General features: G+C 43.0%; 1 protein-coding gene and 1 long non-coding RNA gene across 3 annotated transcripts in view; one reads left to right on the top strand and one right to left on the bottom strand.

Annotated features, from left to right (window-relative positions):
• Positions 1-12810, top strand: part of LOC144043187 (uncharacterized) — an 18606-nt gene extending 5796 nt beyond the window's left edge. Inside the window, exons 3-5 of one of the 2 annotated variants that reach the window (XR_013291061.1) lie at positions 11592-11701; positions 11808-12454; positions 12530-12810. This is a non-coding gene — a long non-coding RNA (uncharacterized LOC144043187). Of the gene's footprint in view, positions 1-11591; positions 12455-12529 lie in introns of both variants that reach the window. The other variant, XR_013291060.1, reaches the window with a different exon arrangement.
• Positions 1121-23555, bottom strand: LOC144043183 (myosin heavy chain, skeletal muscle, adult-like). The gene is made up of 38 exons (XM_077556480.1): positions 22570-23555; positions 22211-22354; positions 21868-22024; positions 20675-20702; positions 20467-20581; positions 20298-20390; positions 17720-17783; positions 16654-16752; positions 16474-16577; positions 16241-16379; positions 16037-16155; positions 15814-15963; positions 14046-14216; positions 13426-13732; positions 13276-13343; positions 12527-12614; positions 12351-12468; positions 11764-11887; positions 11563-11699; positions 11085-11340; positions 10425-10667; positions 10165-10341; positions 9951-10096; positions 9579-9669; positions 8896-9285; positions 8700-8826; positions 8301-8419; positions 7838-8034; positions 7076-7259; positions 6276-6441; positions 6072-6196; positions 5657-5965; positions 4249-4452; positions 3581-3706; positions 3342-3512; positions 3062-3166; positions 2901-2996; positions 1121-1967 (listed from the first exon to the last, which is right to left on the bottom strand). The coding sequence occupies exons 1-38, from the start codon at positions 22768-22770 to the stop codon at positions 1824-1826; spliced, it is 5802 nt and encodes a 1933-aa protein (XP_077412606.1). The 5' UTR covers positions 22771-23555; the 3' UTR covers positions 1121-1823.

Here is a 23555-nt window from a genome sequence, read left to right as displayed (position 1 = left end):
ATTTAAACACATTATGGAGCATCGAAAATTACAAACACTCAAGCCTCAGTCAGCCGGGGCGGAGCTAACTAAACAGTTTGAGAAAGAGGCGGAAGTGCAGTACTACATGTCCCCAGAAGAGAGCGCATACCTGGACGGTTGAGGTTATTATTCGGGTCTTGGTCAGATTTAAATTTTCGTTGTTCAATAAAGCGTTCAAAACATACTGTAATCATTATGTGGTAAGGTTATGGTTAGGGTTAGGTTTAACAAGAAAGAAAGAATGCGCTTCAGGTCACCTTGAACTGCGCTCTGCATCCAGGGCTCACTCAGTGCATAGGGTGTCTCAGTTCTCCGAAGCACTTGGACGCATTCAGGAGAACTGAGACAGCCTACACACTCGCACCCTTTAATAGGAACGCGCAATTGAGGGGCCAAGAGTGGAAGTGCGAGTAATGGGAAGCGACCTATTATGTTGCAACAGTAACCGGAAACAGCGTAGGTGTGTGACTTGCGGAAGTCGGAAGTCCCGCCTCCTCCGTGGCATATACCCAATTGAAGCGATGCCAAGTTGTTGGTTTTTTAGCAGAAGATGGTTTTCACATTGAGTAATGGCGCTGCACGGGAACTTTGAGAGCATTTTCAACTGGAATGGACAGAGAAAAACATTGTACCAAAAAAAAGAATATAAAGAAAACCAGATTACTGTATATTGAATTGTAAACTGGTATTGAACTTGCACATCTTTTGTTCATAATTGGGTTTGAGAAAATTCTGTTAATTCACACTTTTTGAAGTTTTTTTTCCTCCCATAAACATTATACATTTTGAACTGTTTGCTCGTCAGTGTGTCTTATTTCCATTGGAGGTTTCTCTTTCTCTCTCTCGCCAATCTCCTCGTAACCTAAGATAAATCAATCCTAAATTGAATAGATTTGAATAGTTTGATACATCTGCAAGACATTGACTAATCTATTTTTACTTATTTTTCCTGATTACTTGTTAGTAGAAGGGTGACACATATGAGTAGCTCCACTTTGGGTGGCTACACAAGCATACTTATTGGGAGAACTGGCGAGAACAATCTAGTAGTGGTTATATCAACATTCTTGGTACAGTACTTGGAAAAGTCTTTATTGGAGATAAACATCAGCAAAATGTCTCCATCTTTGTGGAGCCTGTTCAGTGTGGATAGTACAAGGTTGGTGAACATGTTTGCGATTGTAGTTTTGAAGTTTCAAAGTACTGCAATAGAAACAAGTACAACACAGTACATGATTGTACACCACTGCAAACTATGATCATATCAAAACTGAACATGTTTATGATCATTTACATGTTTGACAATCTCTCCAATTCTAACTTCACAGGTTTACATAATTAATTCAGATATACAGTTTCAATATCAATGCCTTCAAGTAGACAAATGATGGAAAAGTGACTTTGTATGTGAAAGTGTGAACAATAAACAACCAAGTAAATATTTTGTGTCTGTGAGCAAACACTTAATAAAACACAGATGTATGATTTGAAGATCCATCATTTTCAAAGCACGGCCACCCTGTGTAACATTATCAAGTCATTCAATAAACGGCTAGCGGTGATCAGTGACTGTGGATCTCCTTGCCCACATGCCAGGGCATCACAGTAATTTGGCAGCCCCATTTATTTATTTTTGTCAATTAACTCATGCAGCTGTGTATCTGAAGCACACTTACAACTCATATTTAAGCTTGCAAAAATAGTTGACCAAGCTGCATCTTGTAATTTACCACTGTATTACATGTCATTCTTGTGTATAAACGCAACTTGTACTTGGGTGAAGTAGCGCACCAGGCATCTTTTTACTCAACTTTCCCCACAATGTCACGGCTCTTTGCTCGTAGTTTATTCAACTGGGACTCTGCGACGTCCGCTCGTTCCTCAGCTGCCTCCAGCTCATGTTGCACCTTCCGGAACTTGGCCTGATGGACGCTGGTTTGTTCCTCCTAAAGACCAGAGTTGGCAAAAGTGCTCACACTCTGTACTTAAAGGTGTATTGTGGAGTTGAAAATGTTATTGTTAAAACTTTTTCTACACCAATGCCCAGATGAGTACAAAGAGAAATAACTTTTTAACAAAGGCTGTGCCTATCAGCTTCTATCTTCGTTTCAGTGTGGAGTGTGGGGGAGGGGGGGAGTGGTGCGCTGCACGAGCTTTGCACAGAGGCTGTAGTTGCGCTTTATGCCAGAGGTGGCAGTCGCGAGTAAGAAAGTGACCAACTCCACAATGTTGCTTTAAGTAGAAGTACAGCTATTTGTCTAAGAGAAAACTAATACTGATTACTCCTGTACTTAAGTCAAACCAAAAGAGCTTCGGCAATCCAGGTTATTTTTTTACGTCCTTGCTGTGTCAGCCTGCGAATCCACCTCTGAGTCTGACCGTGGTCTTTTTTAAGCTTTAAGCCAGGACAGCATTTTCTTAACTCAAGAGCTATGGTTGTACACATGCCTTTGGGTCTGCTAGCATCGGGCTAGCATCACGTTTATAGCGGGCGGCTTGAATGAGACGTGTGCTTCTCTCGTAAAGCACAGAGCTATATGGGTACTGGAGTCTCGACAAGATGACGTAGTAAGCGTGCGCTCGGTGATGTGATGAGCGCATGAACTTACATACTATGTATAAGTATAGTATTGAGCACACAGACTTACATACTATATGCAAGTCAGTGGATGAGCAGCGCTCGGCAGTACAACTTTTTAGGATTAAGACATGCATTGTCAAGTGACAGTACGTTCTGTGTACGTTGAGAAGTATCTGAACGCTCAAGGGATTTTGTTAAGTGCCGGAGTTCCGTACCAGTGCGTTCTGGCCCACTTAAAACACTGTAGATACCTGAAAAATCGACTTAAGTGCAGCACGGAAGTAGGACCTGCACTCACCGCTTCCTCACTCTGCCGCTTGTATGCTTTGACTTTCAGCTGTAGCTTGTCTACCAGATCCTGAAGTCTGGCCACGTTCTTCTTCTCCTCTTCTCCCTGGAAAAGGAAGATTATTAGCATGATTATGTTTCCTTGATTCGACACCAGGATAACCTTCTGACCTGAAGAGTCAGCTCTTTAATCTTCCGCTCGTATTTGCGGACTCCTTTCATGGCCTCGCTGCCACGTTTCTGCTCCGCCTCCAATTCCTTTTCCAACTCGTGGACCTGAGGAAAAAGTTGTTGATCTGTTTTGCTTGTTTTTTTGGCTGTGAATAATGGGGGATTAGTTTCCCCCTAAAAACTAGCGAATAGGTAAATTTTGAATGTCCAACAGGGAAAATGCAGCAATCTGCTATGTTTTTTTGTTTTGTTCTGTTTATTTGTTTGTGGATATTCTTACCCGGGTGGCCATCTTTTGGAGCTCCTTCTTCCCACCCTTCATGGCGAGGCTTTCAGCCTCGTCAAGACGCTGCTGCAGGTCCTTGACGGTCACCTCCAGGTTCTTCTTCATCCTCTCCAAGTGAGCGCTAGTTTCCTGCTCCTTCTTCAGCTCCTCAGCCATCATTGCGGCCTGCGTGAAGTGATTGCAAGCTGTAAATCATATCCTGGCGTGAATGACAGAAAGGTGGCGGCATTTACATCTGTGATGGCTTTCTTGGCCTTCTCGTCAACATCCTTCGCCTCCTGGACTGTGTCCTCCATCTCTGACTGCAGCTGAGCCAACTCACTTTCCATCTTCCTTTTAGAGTTCAGGAGGCCTGCATTCTGCATCAAAACATTGATAAGAATTGTACTTGCACTACTCACAACAACTTATAGATGCTGGCTTGGAGGTGAAATTAAGTGGTTGTCCTTGGAAATTTTCATGGATCAAAAAGTCTTGAAACAAGGGTCTTGTCCTTCTAAGAGAGATTCTAGTCTTGAGAGTATGGTCAAGTCCCAAGTGAAGTTTATAGTTCTTAATGATGAATTTTCATTCCAACAAAAGGTTTTTGTCCCAAGTAAAGTTTTTATCTCCAAAAGAACATAGTAGTCCGCAAGGACAGTTCTAGTCCCATCCCCAGATAAGGTTCCAGTCCCCAAGAGATGATTCCAGTCCAGAGGGAAGATTCTAGTCCAGAGACAATGTACTTGTCCCAAGAGAAGTTTCTAGTCCCAAGGTAAGTAAAGGACAATCATTGGACCAATACATTTATTGAATAGTTGAAATTGGTTTTCAAACAGTCTTCTTCTCTATTATGAGTGCAGACACAAATTAAAATGCGACCACAAATGCAGTATTGAAGCTAAATGTCTGGTACCCTCACCTGCGAGTGTAGCAGCTGAGCCCTCTCGATAGTTTCCATCAGTTCCTGCTCAGCCAGCTTGCGACTTCGCTCCGCCTGCTCCAAAGCTGCCCTCACCTCCTCCATCTCGGCTGTCATCAGACCATTACGGCGTTCTGTGATGGCCAGTTGCTCCTTGATGTCCTCTTGACTGCATAGAGCTTCATCCAGGTGGACTTGTTTGTCCTTGAGTATACACAACAATTTACTCAGATGGGTGATTGAATGTGGCGGTACCTTGACTAATGGGCGCCCCCAACCTATGAGTTTTTCAAATAATCGCTTGGTCAATTTTTTTGCTTTGTGTTGCAAGATAAAATTTCTGGGGATAAAGTCAACCTTGAGTTACGGGTGGACTTTAAATAAGCGAAAGCTGTGTGGGTAGTGAAAAACAATTGAGCAATTAAGTTAGTATAATGCCCACACAGGTGGGTATGGAGAGCCGTAGCGTACATTAATTAAACGGGACAGTCAAACACAAATACAAAATGAGACCACTTGCCAGGAGCTGTTGTAGGCCACAATTCATGACCAGAGGTTCAATCGCAGACTAACTGGCCAACCCGACTCCAGCTTAGTTTCTTACTTACTTTCTTCTTTTTTTAGTCCTCCCTTTCTATGTCACAATTGCTGGAGATGATATGAATCCACCTGCTGAGGACAAGTATGCATGGCATTCACTTGTCCTGCCCTCCCTTCAGGACCTACATAATAGCTTTTCCTTAGACAGTCTGCTGTCCTTATGCTTGATTGTTCAAAGATTTTTAAATAATAAAAACAAAATCCTCATTAAATTATTTTGAATGTTTCTCTTTGTTCAGTAGAATACAGTGTGATTCTTAATAAAAACTCTTATGAAAAACAAAACTCCTTGTGCAGGTTCTAGATAAAACCCTTGAAACACAAAAGGGTTCTTTCTGAAACTCGTGAAGATTCTAGAATCTAGAATATAAAAGAGTTCTCAGTGAAACTTTCTGTGAAGGTTCTAGATCAGGGATAGGCAAGTTCGGTCCTATAGAGCCCCAGTCCTGCATGTTTTCGGTGTTTCCTGCCTGCAACCCAGGTGTTTCAAATCATCAGCTCATAATTACTTTCTGCAGGAGCCTCTCAGCTGTGTTCGAGGAGGGAGACATCAAAAACATGCAGGAGTGCAGCTCTCTAGGACCAAACTTGTCTACCCCTGTTCTAGATGAAACCCTTGAAACATCACAGGGTTATCAGTGGAACTCCCTGTGTGAGATCTTGGTCCTGGTTCCCTGCTGATAGTTTGAGATACAGTAAATGCGTTTCTGGGGAAAATGAGTTATGGCCTTGATCGTATAACGGATTCAACTATTATATCAAGGTGCCACTGCATTTGTGTTTCTCTGACCAAAACTATCACACAAACCTTCAACTGGGTTTGCAGGTTCCTCATTTGCTTTGTGGCCTCAGAAGCTTGGCGGTTAGCATGGCCAAGCTGAATCTCCATCTCGTTTATGTCCCCCTCCATCTTCTTTTTCAACCTGATGGCATCGTTCCGACTCTGTGTCTCAGCTTCCAACGTACTCTGCAGGTTGTCCACGGTCCTCTTGTGGTTCTTCTTTAACTGGTCCATCTCTTCATCTTTCTCGGACATTTTTCTGTCAACTTCTGACTTGATCTGGGTTAGCTCCATTTGGAGGTGAACAATTTTGGCCTCCTCCTGTTCCAGAGACGACTGCAGGAAAAATAGATAAAGTCGAAGAACAGATACTGGTGTAAAAAAAAAAGACTGGTTTAAATGACTGATTCAACTTGAACAAGTAAAAAACGTGGCCACCTACCTCAACCTCTTCGAGTGTCGTCTGAGTGTCTTTCTTCTCCTGCTCAGCTAGCTTGGCGACTTTTTCCAGCTCGTGCATTATTTTAGCTGACTGTCCGATGTTCTCACTGATGTCTGAGATCTCCTCTGAGTAATAGAATAGGAGTAACGAGATCTCCACAACACAAGAGAACAAGATGATTTCGTGAATGGGTTTCACTCTTACGTTGAAGGTTTTTATTATCTCTCTTCATGCTCTCCAGGTGCTCTAAAGCTTCCTCGTATGAATTCTTCAGTTTGAAGAGTTCAGTGCTCAGAGCTCTGGACTCTCTCTGAGACACTTCCAAATCCGACTGACTCTCCTCACATTTCTGTTTCCAGTCAGACAGCACCTACAACAATAAAAATGAACCAGCTTTATCCACAAAGGTTGAAAGGAGGCAACTGGACTCTTCTTGCTTGTTGAAGATGTTTCTCTTTTAATCCGAAAGACTTTGTCAGTTCTAAATTTTAGATGTGTATGAGTCTCCCTGGGCGTGCCGGTGGCTGACTGGTTAGCACGTCCGCCTCCCAGTCCAGAGGACGTGAGATTGAGTCCGGGCTTCGGCCTTCCTGGGTAGAGTTTGCATGTTCTCACCGTGCTTGCGTGGGTTTTCTCCGGGTGCTCCGGTTTCCTCCCACATTCCAAAGACATGCATGGCAGGTTAATTGAACACTCTAGATTGTCTATAGGTATGATTGTGAGTGTGGATGGTTGTTTGTCTCTGTGTGCCCTGCGATTAGCTGGCAACCAGTTCAGGGTGCACCCCGCCTACTGCCCGAAGCCAGCTGGGGTAGGCTCCAGCGCCTCCTGCGACCCTTGTGAGGACAAGCGGTTAAGAAAATGGATGGATGGATGGATGGATGGATGGATGGATGGATCAGTCTCCCTATTGCATATCATAAAGAATCAAACAAGCCAATTATGTCAAACTAGAGAGGAGAAAAAGCCTGTCAATTCCGTCGTCATCAGTTGTGAAGGCATACCTTGTCAAAGTTTCTCTGTTTTTTATCCATGGTAGCATTGGATGTATTTGCCCTTTCCAACTCCACAATCAGGTCCTCCACCTCAACCTGTAGCCTCTGCTTGGTCTTCTCCAGGGACGCACTTTTTGCATTTGCCATCTCTGTCGACTCTTCCGACTCCTGCAGCCGCTGGACTAGCCTTTTCCTGTGGATCATACAGGAATAATTGGAGAATGACAACTGAGAGTTTTGCGTCCTCTTATCCAGGGTTAGAGGGCACCCAGACACCCTGCGGAAGGAAACTAATTTCAGCCGTTTGTGTCCGTGATCTTGTTTTTGTGGTTACAACCTGCAGCTCGTGACCATAGATGCGGGTGGGAACATAGATCGACTGGTAAAATCTTGTAAACAAAACTCCCAAATATTTGAGCTCCTCCACTCCTTAGTGTCTCATCACCGACCTGGACAGGGCACTTCACCCTTTTTTGACCATGGTTTCAGATTTGAAATTCATTCAGCTGCAAACCACTCCAGCGAGAGTTAAAGATTGTGGCTTGATAAAGCCAGCAAAAGTACATAATCCGCAAAAAAGCTGAGACCTAATACTGAGGCCATTAAACCGGACCCACCCAAATTCTGTCCATAAACATAATGATCAAAATTGTTGAGAAAGGGCAGCCTTGGCTGAGTCCACTGACTGGAAATGAATCTGATTCACTGCAGACGATGCAGTATGTAAGTCAAAATTGAGTATGGTTAGGAAAAACAATGCTCAGTCCTTACTTGGCTTCTTCCAGTTCCTCGGTGCGTTGTATGGCATCTGTCTCGTATTTGCTTCTCCATTGGGCCACGTCATTGTTGGCCTTGGAGAGGTAGCGCTGCAGCTCTGCTTTGGCCTCCTGTTCCTCCTCATATTGTTCCCTCAGAAGCTCACAGTCATGACGGGAAGACTGACAACTTTGTGCTAAGGCATTTTTCTCCTTAAAAAAACAAACAAATAAACAACGCAGTAGTGTTTCTTCTCCAAAAGGACTACAGATGACAGTATGCAGTTCAGTTAAATTTTTATATGGAGTGGTACCTTGACGCACTAGTTTTAAGTTGTTAAGTGACCAAGCTCATAAGTCACTATACTCGTATATCAAATCAATTTTCCCCATTGAAATGAATTGAAATGCCATTATTCTGGTTTAGCCCACCCAAAAAAATATAACCATGAACAACTGAACCACAATATGGCACAGACTTTAATTTCTTCATCCAGAAGCCTCTTGAGCTCTTGGATCTGTTGACTGCTGGCTGCTTTGCTTCTGTTCATCTGGTTGAGCGCAGCCTCCTTTTCCTCCAACAGCCGAGAAAGCTCACCTACCAAAACAACAAAAAATGTCACTTGTATTCTGTATTTCCTATATTTGAACAGTTATCCGTACTTTCTACTCAGTCATTTCAAAAAGTAAAAATAGGCTTGCTACTTTGTTCATCCTCCATGGATACCCCCCAAAAGGTTTATAATTGCCTATAGATCCCACAATATGGCGGCAAAGCTAAATGAAACTCCTCATCTCTCTTCAACATAGTTCCTTGGCACCAAGATGTTTCTGCACTTTTCTGAGTAGTATTTCTGTCCACCTGTGCATTAACTGACCATTCTCCGTCTGAAGACGTGCGTTGGTGGTGGCGTAGTCACTGAGTGCTCTCTGGGCTTCGTCCGCTTTGGTCTTGTACTCGCTACTTTGCTCTTCCATGTTGCGGCAGGTCTTTTCCATGTTGGACTGAAAGGTTTTGGCTTTTTAAGCATGTTACAGTGCAAGAAACTTCTCACAGTAACCACCATCCCTTACCTTGCTCTTCACAACACTCTCTACATGGCTCGCCATGTCTTGAATCTCCATCTTCAGTTCGCTTTTGTCCTTTTCCAGCTTTTGCTTGATTCTCTGCTGATTGTCGATTTGTTCTCCAAGCTGTGCAACACTGTCCGCATGCTTCTTGCGCAAAGCAGCTGTGACGGCTTCATGCTGTAGAGTGGCCTCCTCCAGGTCACGTCGCAGCCTCTGGAACTCAGTCTCGCGCTTCTTGTTAATTTCCACCTGAGTGTTGGTGGCTCCTCCGGCCTCCTCCAGCCTCTCGCTGATCTCCTCCATCTCTGTGCAGAGATTTGACGTCTGCTTCTCTGCTTTGGCCCTGGTTGAACGTTCTAATTCTGTTTCTTCCTCCAGCTCTTCTATACGAGCCTGTGGAAAATATTAAAACAAGCAAACACTGCACCGAAGATGAACACTTTTAAAATACACTACTCATGAAATGATATGGGAGTAATTTCAGAACAAAGCTAAAATGTAAAATGAATTTGACCTTCTCTTAACTTTGGAATGTTCAATATTTCAGAGCTTGTTGCTCTTTAACGTGCATTCAAAAGTCGGTCCAATTAAATATAGTGCATTTTAGTTTAGGGCCAACCCCAAATGTCACCTCAAATATCCCAAACCTTTTGTGTGTAGTGAATGTGTACTGTCTGCAAGCAAACCTGAAGTTCTTTTATCTGCTTTTGCAGCTGAGTGGCGAGGGCTTGCTCATCCTCTACTTTGAATTGCAGGTTTCTGATTTCCAAATCTTTTCTGAAAAATAACATTCTTGTTGATTTTTCTCAGGTGAGCTGACTCTGGCATGTTAGCAACTCATTTATTCTTGCTTGAAGCACATGCAGTTCGAGTTTGAATTTAGTTTATTTAACGGACAATGTGCAGTAACATTAAAAATATGGCTGCACCAGATTTAGCATTATGCTCATTTTCATCTGTAGTCCAGGGTTGTAATTGTCAGATAACATCTATAATCTAATATCTCAAGGGGTTAGTCCTAATAATAAATAATTGACATATTGCATTAGACACTGTACTTATTGAGTCTGTCTTCAATCTGCTGCCTTTCATTCTCCAAGTCCATAACAGTCTCCTGACTCAGTTTCAGGTCTCCCTCCAGCTTTCTTCTGGATCTCTCCAAGTCAGCTCTCACTTTCTTCTCCTGCTCCAGTGAGCCCTCCAGCTGATACAGACAAATCATTCTGCACCTCATCGAGACACTAACGAGGAACGAAATTGTCTGAAACTTACATCGTCAACTTGTTGCTCCAACTTAATCCTTGTCTTCATCAGAACGTTGACTTTATCCTCCTCAGCCTGGAGGTCATCACACATCCGCTCATGAACCTCCTGCAGGGCTTTGTATTCCTTGGAGGACTTCATCAGGTTTTCCTCCAGTATGGTTACCTCCTCCATTAAATTCTTGACCTACAGAACCAAAGAAATTGAAGAAGAAGAAATAACTGAGCTGCAAGCTTAATGGAAGATGGGTTTTCAGAGGGATTGGTAACCTTGTTTTCAGTAGCATGTTTTTCCTTCTCGACTTTGGTGATAATCAATTCCAGATCGTCAATGTCCCGTTTGAGCTCAGAACTTTCATCCTCCAGCTTTCGCCTCCTAGCTATAATGTCCGCATTGATCTCCTCTTCCTCTTCCAACCTCTCGGACAATTCTTTGACTTTAGCCTCCAGATTAATCTTCCTCTTGATCAGACCTTCACATCTTTCCTCGGCATCGCACAGGTTCTCTCGTTCCTGCAGTGCAAGATTTAGTTGGAATTAATGTGTTACTCTCTACCAGAGGTGAGAGTAAGTCACATACAAAATACTGTAAGACTTAAGTAAGTTTTAAGCAAGTCCCAAGTTACTGTGGCAAAACTAAAGCAATTCAAGACGAGATTACAATAAATGTCAAGCAAGTTGAGTGAAGTCATTACTTAAGTAAAGCAAGTCATACAGACTTGCTCAGTCGCAAATTCACAAATTAGCTACTGTACTTCGCAAACGGTATCTTCTGGCTATCAAGTCGAATTGAAGGCAGGTCTTGGCAACTTAAGTCTGGCTTGAGTCAAGTCATGTGACCGGAGTCCTCTAGCTCTGCCGTCGACCTCCACCAGTTTCATGACTTACTCTTAAGATGTATCCCAAAATGATCCCCATGTGTTGACATACTGCTTGGATTTGAAGATGAAGGTCATTCTTTTCCTGGACAAGCCCCACAGTTTTCTCCTCCAGCTCCTTTCTGCGAGCCTCAGTCCTGGCCAGCTCCTCCTTTAAGCGCAAAAGCTCCTCTCTCACACTCTGCATCTCCTTCTCAGCCTCGGCGCACCGCAGCAGAGGTTTGATCTTGAAGAACAGCCTCATCCAAAGCCAGTTCTTCACGTTCATGAACGAGCGGATGTTGTACTGGATGATGAAAATTGAATCTCTGGAGCGCGCAAACCGTGAACATCATTATAGTAGCAAACAACTGCAACTTTTTACATGGATGGAGATGAAAATTCACTGTTACATCAGTGAGGGTCACGGTTTTTGTATTGTGGCCATTTGGGGCAGCAGTCACACATGGTTTCAGTTGAAGACACATTGCACTGCGACCATTATAGGATTACAATGTTTTGGACATGAAATGAGTGTGTCTCTCAAATACCTCTTCTTTCCCATCTCCTTGACTTTCAGCCTGGTGACGTAACCTCTGGCCACCGCCTGGATGCGGGTCATCAACACCGCCAGACGCTCATCCCTCATCTCTTCAAGAAGACCCAGAAGGCCCGCTTTGAAGAAGACCTGTAGGGAGTTAAGAGCATCATCATTGGAGCAAAAGAACAACCACAAGCTTTCTAACAGATACCTTTGTGTGTCCAAATCTGTATTGGGCATGATCCACGTCAATAGAGGACAAGAGTTTCTCGGACGCCTTCTTGCTGTCCATGAACTGTCCTTCAGGGATAGCGCTGGCATTCAGAATCCTGTACCTGCCGTAAAAGTACAGTAACGCTTTATCAAAGCTTTTAATTTTTCGTGATTGTTTCTATTGTCTTTTTCAATACAGTCTTCATCCACTATTTGCAGACAGTGAATAGCAAAAATCCGCAATGGCGATACCCCACTAAAAAGATGTATTCAAGGCCTTTTTATTGCCAGGGTTCCATTCTCAGAGCATTGGATCGATTGCAACTGGACTGATTTGGTTTCACCTCTCATCTGAGCAGGCTTCTTCAGTTCATGCAGCATTGATCGGACGGATCTAGCCTGTTGGCTGGTGGGAAAACCCAACTATTTATCCCCATATTAGAGGTACTGTTTTGAGAAGCAAAATGACAGGCATTAAGTATGTATTACAGCGAAGCCTCTGCCCACCAAAAACAGTCCTATGTGTGGTAAGGTATTTCTCATGATAAACGGAGATTCACTGTATGATCATAACAGATTTACTACCTCTGTCTGAAGTCTCCATAGAGGATTCTACTGGGGAATCCCTTACGACAGATCCTGATTCCTTCTAGTACACCATTACAACGAAGCTGATGCAGAACCAAATGGTGGTCCATTGCCCCTGTGAGGACAATCCTGGTATTAGCTTGTCTTCACACTGACAATCTTTTTGTCCTTACCAGGAGTCTTTGTCTCGTTGGGGATGATGCACCTGACAAAGTGTGGATGTGTGGACCTGAGGTTGGCCATCAGCTTGTTGAGGTTCTCCTGCAGGCAGGCGAAAACAAAGAAAACATCTACGATGTGATTGTGTTAACAACATTGATTTAAAATGAACATTTTTTAGTACAGCAGGTTGATAAACTGTTTATCAAATTACATTCATACCTTGATTTACAAGTTTAATTCATTCTGTGACCAAGTTTGAACCCTGTCTAATAATAAACTGAAAGTGCATCAGTGACTTTGGCATTCCAGTGCCGTAAAGAGGAAGTCAAGTCCAAACTTTTCTTTACAATAATGTTGTATGTGGCTCCACTAGTCAAACACCGTATTTTGCTTAATATTCAATCTTGAATATGAATTACGCAAAAAAATCACTTGTTTTTTTTCATCTCAGTGTGCTGCCATTTTGCCACTTGTCAATTGAAAATGGCATAACAGTGCCTAGGGGCTTAGGTAATTGACCTAAACTGTTTTCTGGGTTTAGCCATGTGACGTTTGTGACCTTTTATTCCAAGTTTCATTTTACTTCACTCGAGCAGCAGCCTATCTATCTGAAGCTCACTCGGAACTCAAACTTTGGCTCACAAAGCAAATTACCTAAACTACAGCTCGTAATTCGAAAAACTTGTCAATTGTGGCACCTGTAGGTACCACTACATTAGGGTCTTCTACAAGATGTCACTTTCTCCTAAACTCTTATTACCCTGAAAAGTGCAGAGACCGTCTGGAAAGATGAAGCCTTTTTCTTGGAACTTTTCTTGCTTCCATCAGCTATGATGACAAATAAACACGTGATGACTTTAGATTATATTTTAGTTGGAATATGTTTGTGATTCACTGGCAGAGAACTGACCATCTGCTGAGGCGTATGTCGCAAAGAGCTGAGAGAGCAGCTTGACAGAGGCTTTTTGGTACAGCTGCACCACAGTGTCGTTCAGTGGGTCCTTGTTTTTCTCCAGCCAGCCACTGAGGTTGTAGTCCACCGTGCCGGCGTAGTGCATCAGTGAGAAGTGAGCCTCGGACTTTCCTTTGGAAGGTTTGGGCTTCTGGAAGATGCTGCTCTTGCTCTGGTGTTGGTCGTAAAGTTTGTTCTTGAAGGACATGTCCGTGGCCTTTGGAAACATGCACTCCTCCTCCAGAATGGAGAAGATGCCCATTGGCTGCATGATGGAAAGTTGAAGATTCATTGACATTTTGATATTATGTAGATGCAACAGGGTTACTGTAATACTTGAATGATTCTCCTGTTTTAGATGGGATTTGGTTTATTTTGACAGTTCAATAGCATTCCCTCTCTTAGAATAGGCTATAAATAAGATCAGTGTGCTAGTACGCTCTTTGTCTTTATTAGTAAGACATTACAGTGTACAAGTAGAACAACTAAGTCTTAGTAAGTCAGGAAGTCAACAATGAAAAACTATTATGTGATGAGGGTTACATATACAACTGATGGGACAACATGTGATGGTGGACCTTCTCAATGAGCTCAATGCAGGCTGCCAAGTCCAGGCCAAAGTCAATAAACTCCCATTCGATGCCTTCCTTCGTGTACTCTTCTTGTTCCAGCACAAACATGTGGTGATTGAAGAACTGCTGCAGCTTCTCATTGGTGAAGTTGATGCATAGCTGCTCCAGACTGTTCATCTGAATTCAACAGCAGTACTTCATCAACAGTGAGAATAGGCCAATCCATGACGTTCATAAACAGGGGTGGGGAATCCAGGTCCACAAAGTAAAAACCCTGCCACCGATTGGCTTTAGCTTTTGGCTGTAACATTATTGTGATTGCAAAGGACTACATTTAAATTTACGCTCTGACCCAAGCAGCATCGTTATCTCACACCGCCTTCCTCTTTGGGAAGCCGCTGCGGTGTTGCACTTGTTTTCTAAAAACATGTTCAAATTTGCCATATGACTGCATTAAGATTTTCAGTTGAGAGGGGTAAAAAAATTAATAAACACGGAAGCAGAGGGCGGCGCCGCGCTCTGCGCTTCCCCGTTGCTATGGTGACTCGACGAATCGGGGTTCCATTGATGTGGTCTTTTTAGTGTAGTGGCAACGCCAGGTGAAACTACTCTGCGTTGATATAACTATCTCAAATTAGCTGTCCTAGAACCGAAAACGCTAAGTTTCCGCTCTCAGTGTATGTCAAGTCGCTGTTCAGGGTTAGTCTTGGTGTTTGTTGTGAAATAGACCCCTGGATTCCCCAACCCTGTTTATAAATAATAGGCATAGATATACTTCCGGGTGGTAGAATATGAGTTACTCAAATTCCAGACGGCTACTGTAGAGATCAGAGTCAAAAACTTTGTTGGTGATCATAAACTGATCCCAAGACAAAACGGGTTGTTGTGCGGGTTGCGTCACCAGATATACCCACCAGATATGGTTTCATCATCATGGTGATACGCAAAGATGAATAGAGGCAACTAAACTCTTCTTGTTTGTTGAAGACGTTTCACCTTTAAATCCAAAATATTTGTTCAGTTTGAATACTTAAGTATGGAGTCGAATTGTGCCGAGCTCATACTATACTACTTTTTTTGTTGTTCATCACTATGTCAGATTACCAGAAATGGTGCCAAAAATGCATTCTCTGTCTTGAATCGGTGGCTACAAGTCTGACCAAACTCCACCCAATCATCGCGCGCTGCCGCCAAGAGCACGGTTTGACGTCACAGATCGAAAGCGGAACAAAAAGAAATGAGTCCAGGCAGCAGGGAAAATGTCTGTGCGTTATGTAGGATGGCGAGACACAAGTGCGGATTTGGGATAGAGCTTGGCTCCGCAGGACAAATGAGTGCAGAAAAGAGTGCTGGTCAGAGAGTGATAGGCGTTTCACTCACTGTCAAATTATTGTATTGGTCAATGTTAAGGAACAAAACGTGGGGCAACGCAGGATGTTTCACATTGCGGAAAAACAAAGCACGCCTGTGACCCTCGTGAGGATAAGCGGTGCAAATAATGGATGGATTTATATTCAAATTATGATTGTAGACAAGAAGACTAGCAAATCAGAAAGGCTTGCCTTTGTATACACACGGTACCACCAAATAAATCATTTGTTCAAGCCAATTCATCCATTTTCTCTATGACTCAGCCTTGGTCAAATGACATGGTAGGGTTTGTTTATTGGTGGTGCCATCGGAAACACTTTGGCTTTTGCCACCCGGAAGAATGCCTGACATCATGGTGAATTGTGACATTAGATGTGTTACCTAGAGGATTTCATGTGCTTACCTCAAAAATCTCAAACCCGGCGATATCCAACACGCCAATAAAATGTTGCCTCGGGAGTTTGGTATCGAGTTGTTTGTTGATCCTGGTGACCATCCACAGGAAGAGCTTTTCATACACAGCCTTGGACAGGGCACCCATAGCGTTGTTCACCTGAGAACCATAGCAGGAAATTAATCTAGGTGGGTTAGCAGTAGTTTGACATGGAGAGCATGTAAAAGTGTACCTGTTGAGGCGTCTGGCCTTTGGTGACATACTCATTGCCGACCTTCACTCTGGGATTGCACAGAGCCTTGAGCAGGTCGGCGGAGTTCAGCCCCATGAGGTAGGCAACTTTGTCAGCCACTGTTGGCATGTGAAATTACATGTAGTCTCGTGGTCATTTGCCGTTCTTCTGATAGAAAAACATTAGAACAATGTCAGACTTTACCCTCAGTGCCATCAGGTTCAGCTTGTTCTTCACGCTGCTTCTGCTTGAACTTCATGTTCCCGTTGTGCATCACAGCTCCGGTCAGCTTGTAGATGCCAAGCTTCTCCTCGGCGTTGAAGCCCAAGATGTCAATGGCACTCTGGGGAAGATGACATCGAGTTAAGGCCATACAATTCTACTAGTTAACATCTAGCACTTGTCAAAAGTGCACGTGACGAAGATTCCAAACAGACATCTGTAGCCATCAGCTCATCCGCATCGTTGATGCTCAGCACACTGATCTCGCCTTGGCTAATGAAGGGATAGTCAAAAGGATTGGATGTGATCAGCAGCATCTCTGAATTAGGGAACAAGAGCAACTTAATGTTCACGCAATCACAGCTCGTCATCCAAAGTGAGTGTTTACTGTTTACCAATGAGATCAGGCTTCTTGTTGGACATGATCTGGTAGAAGATGTGGTAGCTCCTCTCAGCTGGCAGCTGAAAGGTCACCCGGGATTTCTCCAAAAGATCTATATCAAACAAACAACAAACTCACTTGGTGATCCTTTTGTACACTGAACCACATGTTCTGTTTGTATGTGTGTTATAGCCGCAGTTGTTTGAGTTAGAATCTGAAGAGGAATAAAGGAATTTTGTCCTCTTTGCGTGTTCCAAAATTGAAGATAGGTTTAATGCAAGAAAAATACACCTTTGCAAAAATGATTTTTAATCTTTCAGAGATCTCTGGACAGATAACAGCTTCCGATTACATCACTTAAAAAACGTGGGATTTCAGAGCGTCAAATGTGCTCTTCTACGTGTACAATAGCTTCTTATAGTTAAAAAGACCTCCTCCTTTTCATTTATAGACTAAACATACTCTCTGGTACTTTTCCGTGAGCAGTGGCGTAAACAAGGTCAGATTTGGGTGTGTGTTCGGGACTGAATATGTTATATAGTTGAAGGTTCTATTTTCCCCATAACAAAATCTCACAAACAAGTTGAACCAAATTTACGGTGGCCGTGACTGATGAAGAAAGTAAAGAGTGTGTGTGTGTGTTATTTCAAAGCAAATTTTGTTTTCAAGACTGAAATGTGCGTGTACAAAGCGCTGAGAAGGAACTTTTTTAGACTAAATAGTATGACCCAGTTTAAGGTCAGATTATACCGAAATCAACACCATCTGCTCTGCACAGGACACAAAATATTTCGACAAATATAAAGAATTGGAATGTTCATAATGTGTAACAATAGTTGATATATGAAATTAGGTATTAAAAATGTTATAATATCTTTCAAATCACAATAACATATATGCTAATTTATGTTAGGCTTCCTTTGGGGTTTTGTGCTATATGTTAGCATTAAGCTAGCAATGACATATATGCTAATTTATGTTAGCCTTCCTTTGGGGTTTTGTGTTATATGTTAGCATTAAGCTAGCAATGAAAGGGGATTTGCTGTATTACACTTTATGGACAATAAGCGCAGACGTACATGTTTCGATATCAGCTGATGCCAACTTGCCCTTTGTCCCAAAGTGGATGCGGATAAATTTCCCCTGCAGAAACATTAGAAATTGTCAATTAGCTTTGTTTAATTGCTGGTGTTGTTTGTGATTTATGGAAGCATATCTGTGCCACTTGATTTAGGATTTCAATTTACATTTTTAAACAGACTTTATTTTTCTTTTCTTTTTTTTAGTTGGGGTGAGGGGATGTTGATTTTTTTTTTAGAAGTTGATATTTTTATTAATTTATTTTAATGCACCACATACGCTCATTGACATGCCTGGGGGGCGGATGGATCGGAGCAGGGGGGGATATCATTTCCCTCTGCTCCGGTTCACCTGCCCCCAATTTTAATGCACCACACACACACACTTATGTATATACACTGGGTGGGGTCACACACACGGTTTAGGGGTAGAGTTCGCCAGTCGGCGAGCTGGCGAACTTAGTAACAGGGTTAGTTTTTCACTTTGATCGTTGGGGTGACGACCGGGGCCTCTCCCCGCTGGGCCTGGGGTTCGGGGATGCCGCCCGTCCTCCGGTGCCCCCATCTCCCCTTCTGCCCCTGGTGTTCCGTCCCTCCGCGTGGTGGGGTGGGCGCGGGTGCCCTCTCCGCTCCGCTGCCCGGCCCCCTCTTCGGCGCGGATGCCTGGGTGCGGTGTGTCCCCGGGGTCTGGGGTCGGGGGCTGGGGGGCTGTCGGTTGGTGGGGGTGGGGGCGGGGGGCGGGGGCGGCTTGGTTGGTGGGGGGGTGGTGGTGGGGGTGCCGGGGTGGGGGGTGCTGGGGTGGGGAGGGTGTCTGGGGATTTGGGGACCTGGGGGCGGTTGGGGCTGGGTTGGGGTGGGTGGCGGGGGTGGGGGGCGGGGGGGGTCGCGGGGGGAGCGGGGGTTGTGGGCCGGTGGGGTGCCTGGTGGGCCTGCAGTGCCCCGTCCTGCTGCGTTGGGTTGGGGGCGCGGGCCGCGTTGGGGTGGGGGGCGCTCCTGCTCCGGGGTTTGCTCTCCGGCCGGTGGCCCCTGCGGGGCCCGGGGGTCGTCCTTTGGCGCGGCCGCGGCCTGGGGGGCCCTGAGGTGTTGCGCTTGCTCTGTCCTGGCGGAGGTCGACGGCTCCCCTCTTTGGTGGAGATTTTCATGCATGCTAGATCCACCACACCAGCATCTATCGAGACTCAGACACAATTTGTTTCTCCCTCAGGTCATTGATTCGGTGGAGGCTGGTGTCTGTGGATCTCACTCTGCTTCGTCTGTCCTTTCTACCTTTCCTCAGTTTCTCCTTTGGGCCCTTGAGGTTTCCCTGATTTGTTGGAGTTGGGATGTCTTTGGGGTTGGTGAAGGTTAGTGGCCCGGTGGGTGGTGTCTGGTCGGTGCTGGGCTTCGCTTTTCTTTCTTTTCTTTGGTCCCCCTTTGGGTCTCCTGGCGGCCCCACGACTCTGGCTGGATTTTGAAGTGTTCGGTTTAGGTGAACGGTATGGGAATTCTTATTTATTTTTATTTTTTTTCGCACGCACGCACGCACGCACACACACACGCACGCACACACGCACAAACACACATACAAAAAAAAAAAAAAAAAAAAAAAGGGAGAACAATGATGATGACATTTCAAATGATCAATACTGAGATCTCCCAGAAAAAAAAAAAAAAAAAAAAAAGAAGTTGATATTTTTTAGACAGATACTTTTTTTTTAAGACAGATTTTCTTTAGATAACACTTACATAGATTTTTTACACTATACAGATATTTTTTACTAGACAGAGTTTTTACTGAACTGGAATTGTTTAAAGGTGCATTGTGGAGTTAAAAAAAAATTCTAGCTCATGCTTGCTCCACCAAGGGCCCTGAAGTTTTAACTGCAACTGCGCCTCTCAGCTTGCATCTTCCCTTCAGTATGTAGTATTTGGGGTGAACACTCCACAATTTATTGGGGGTGCACCATGCACAAGCTTGACACAGAGGCTGTAGTTACGGTTTAGGCCAGAGGTGGCAGTCGTGAGTAAAAAGGAGACAAACTTCACAATGCACCTTTAAAACAGATTTATTTGACATCTTTGAGATGATGTTGAGGTGTTTGAGATTTTTTTTAGATGTTTTTAATACGGAGATTATTTGAGATGTTGGAATTTTATTAGAATTGTTTTAGATGTTGAATTGTTTTGGGATGTTACATTTAGAGATTTTTTTTTTTTACATGTTCTGGGGGGATATTGCATTTTTTAGTTACATTTTCTAGTGATGTTGACATTTTTAGACAGATTTTTTAAATTAATTTTAAATGTTGATTATTTTTAGATCAATTTTTTTTAAGACTCTGATTTTTCAAACACAATTTTCACAAGGTGGTAAATTTTTGACATGTCCATTGATTGTTTTTAAACCCTGAAGATTTGGTTGGTGAAAACAATGGTGTTGTAAATGCCAATTCAAACTCTAATGGAACAGATATGCTTCCATACTGTAGTATTGAGTATGTGTAGTGTAGATGAATGAATGTTTAATTATTATTATTATTATAAGATCAGAGTCACATTCTGACATGATTCATATGAAACAGGTGGAGTCGGAGCTCACAAATCGAGAAGAGTTGTCATTCCTCACAGTCTTGGCATTCCCAAAAGCTTCCAGTAGAGGGTTGGCTTGGATGATTTGATCCTCTAGCGTTCCCTAGCAGTGAAGACATCAAACTCAGCCCACATTTTTGAACACGCTTTCTCTATTTGTAAACGTGAATGGGCTTCACCTGCACTTTGTCAGGAAGTTGCTCCTTTTTGCTGGAGTCTCCCACTGATGCGATTGTTGCAAAGTATTGGATCACTCGCTTAGTGTTGACTGTCTTGCCTGCGCCGGACTCGCCTCTAAGATCATGAAGAGACAATGAGCATGCCACCAGAAGTGGGCAAATGGGACATTTTTAGAAAAGATGACTGATAAAGTTGTTCACAACTCACGTGATAAGAATAGATTGATTCTCTCGATCTGTAAAAATAAATGACGTGATTACTAATCGAGGCATACTCACGCAGTCTGTTTCTTCCAGACAGAAGAGATTTTTAACTTAATCACTGTGGAGAAATTTGCTTGATCATGCAGAGTTAATTTAGGTTTAATTAGATAGACACGTAGTTGATCTTCTGTTGTTCCGTTAAAAGATTTTTGGGTACAGTGACCTAAATTCCCTGCTAAGAATACGCACATTTGAGACCCATCCCCATCCGTGTTTTCATTTTAATATAATTGTAGCCCTCCCACATGCTTTATTAAACACATTTACACTTAACATATTTCTTAGTGCTTGTTCTCATATTGGAAAGAACTAAAAGGATTCACTTGCAGTTATTTTATATATGGACAAAATACCTGCATATGTGCAAAATATGTGCTCTTAAATACGTAGATCTCCTTTTTGATCATACAGTATATTTTTCAATCCACTATCTTAACCCAACAACAAAGGGCATAACACAAACAACAAAATAACCATATACTGCCATTTTCTTTCCAGTTCAAAGGACTATCTTGCATAAAAATTACCATTCAGGGATGACATACATCTATAAACAAGAAACCAACATTATGTGCAACATCTTATTTTGTACTTCTTTTTTTTTTTATCAACTAACTCAAAATTTTATTATTGAGGTACTATGTTTGTCCATGCATATCATTCCAAATCCACAAAAAATATATAAACAATATTTAAGAAAAATATCCCAAAAATATAGGCATACTCATGTTGTAGTATAGGGCAGTATAAGACCATGTGTCAGCCTCAGCACAGCTAAAGACATGTCTGCTGTCTAGTGGTGATTGGTGATATTACAAGTAAAACCTATGGTCGACCCTTAAATATTCGCAGTGCCGCATCCGCAGATTGCATATTCACATTTTCTTTTGTTTTAATTTTTTTTTTTCATATTTTGTTTTTTCAGTGTTTTTTTAAAGGTTTTTTGGGGGCACGTAAAATAAATAAATAAATACAATTTAAATATATAAATATTAATAGTAATAATAATAATAATGTTTTTGTTTTTTTTAATTGGGGAAGAATGAATCGAGGAGCCGTTTGGCCCCATAGGCCACCAGTTGCCCATCACTGGTCCACAGTATGCCTTCTTCCTAAATGTGTTTTGATGGAGTTCACCTGTGAGAATGTACTGGTAAGCGTTGTCAGAGATGGAGAAGATGTGTGGGGGAGCCTCCTGACGCTTCATCCCACGATAAGCCGCCACGACTTCGGGGTTGTAGACGGGTAACCACTTGTACGGATTGACGGTCACGCAGAAAAGACCAGAGTATGTCTGCGGAAAAACAAGGACCACACAAAACATTAGCACTCTGATAGCGGCTCATATGAGCATATACTGTATTTTCTTTTCTTGATATCCACGGTCCATTACTAGTGAAGATAAAAGTGTGCGAGTACAAAGACTTTTCGGAATATTGACTAAATGCTCAAATGGCTTTCCCAAGGCATTTGTCCTCACATAAATCATCCAGGCGGCATATCGCTCCTTGAGGTTGAAGAGCACGGCCGGCTCATGGAGGTGCGTCAGACGAGCCATGTCCTCTATCTTGTCAAACTTTGGCGGGTTCATGGGTCGGAGGTCGTCCTGGTGCACCGTGAGCACCTGAACACAACAACGTTGCACTCTTGAGATATTGCCAATGTTTAACTAGAACTTACTGGAATTTATTTCATAACAAGGGCATATATTGACAACAACTGACTGATCCCCTGTCAACGTCATGACACATATAAGACAAACAATAAAATGGTCGCCAGTCACTGTCACGGCACATAAAGACGAACAACGAACTGGTTAGTACTGGTTAATTCTCCCACCCTGCCGCCGTCCGTCTCCACGGTGACACTGCTGCCATTCTGGCTCTTGATCTTGCCCTTGGCGTACTCGTGCTTGGGATCGGGCACGAAGACGGCCACCTTGGCATCAAACGGCATGTTCTGGGCCGCGATTCGTTCCCGCTCAGTTTTGCGCAGGTAGGGGGCGGCCACCCCGAATACTTCCATCTCTGCGTCGCTCATCTTCTCGCTCTAGATGCCTGTGGGTTCAACATGAGAGAAAACGTTAGACCCTATACTTACAAGATGAGTGATTTGGGGTGAAATTTAACAATGTCCCTCGTTTATTGCGGAGGTTACATTCCAGAATCCCCAGATAGATGATTAATCCATGAAGTATTGACTAGATATTATTTTTTATTATTTTTAGATGCTGTATTTTAAATTGTATGCATCATACCAGACAAAATATGAATGTCATGTGCAGTATTATCAACATCCTCGTGTTCTACACTGTTGCGTCTATGACTTTGAATGTGTGTGTTCTTGAAAAGGTGGGGCCTAGCCTAGTGAGTAACGTGGGAATCGGCTAGTGAAATCTTGAAGTTGTCGGCTGGCTCACCGTTCTTGTTTTGTATTTATTTTCTTACCATTTGTTCAGTTACAATCTAGTGGTGGCAGGCTATTTTAAACTGGCTCACAATGTTTACTGTAAACATACAATTGTGTAAGACAGTTCTGCTTTGCAGTAGTCACGCTGCACTTTATTTTCTTTTTTTAACTCATTCACTCCCAGCCATTTCCACTGAAGCATCCCCCTTTGCTCCCGACTGTTTTACTGGATTTTGACTGATTTTGCAAGCCCCACAGAATATTGTGTCCTATTGCTATAAAAACATGGAACCTACCAAAAGAAAGATTAGAGTCTCTTCTTTTAACAGGGGGAAAAAAGTATGTTTGTATCTGTTTCTGTTTTGCAGCAATCAGCATTAGAATATAGCTAAATTTTATCATTATTCACAAACCTT

This window comes from Vanacampus margaritifer, chromosome 2 (assembly GCF_051991255.1).
Source record: "Vanacampus margaritifer isolate UIUO_Vmar chromosome 2, RoL_Vmar_1.0, whole genome shotgun sequence".
Lineage (NCBI taxonomy): Eukaryota > Metazoa > Chordata > Actinopteri > Syngnathiformes > Syngnathidae > Vanacampus > Vanacampus margaritifer.
Note: the sequence above shows the minus strand (reverse complement) of the source record. Positions and strands in the feature narration are given on the sequence as shown.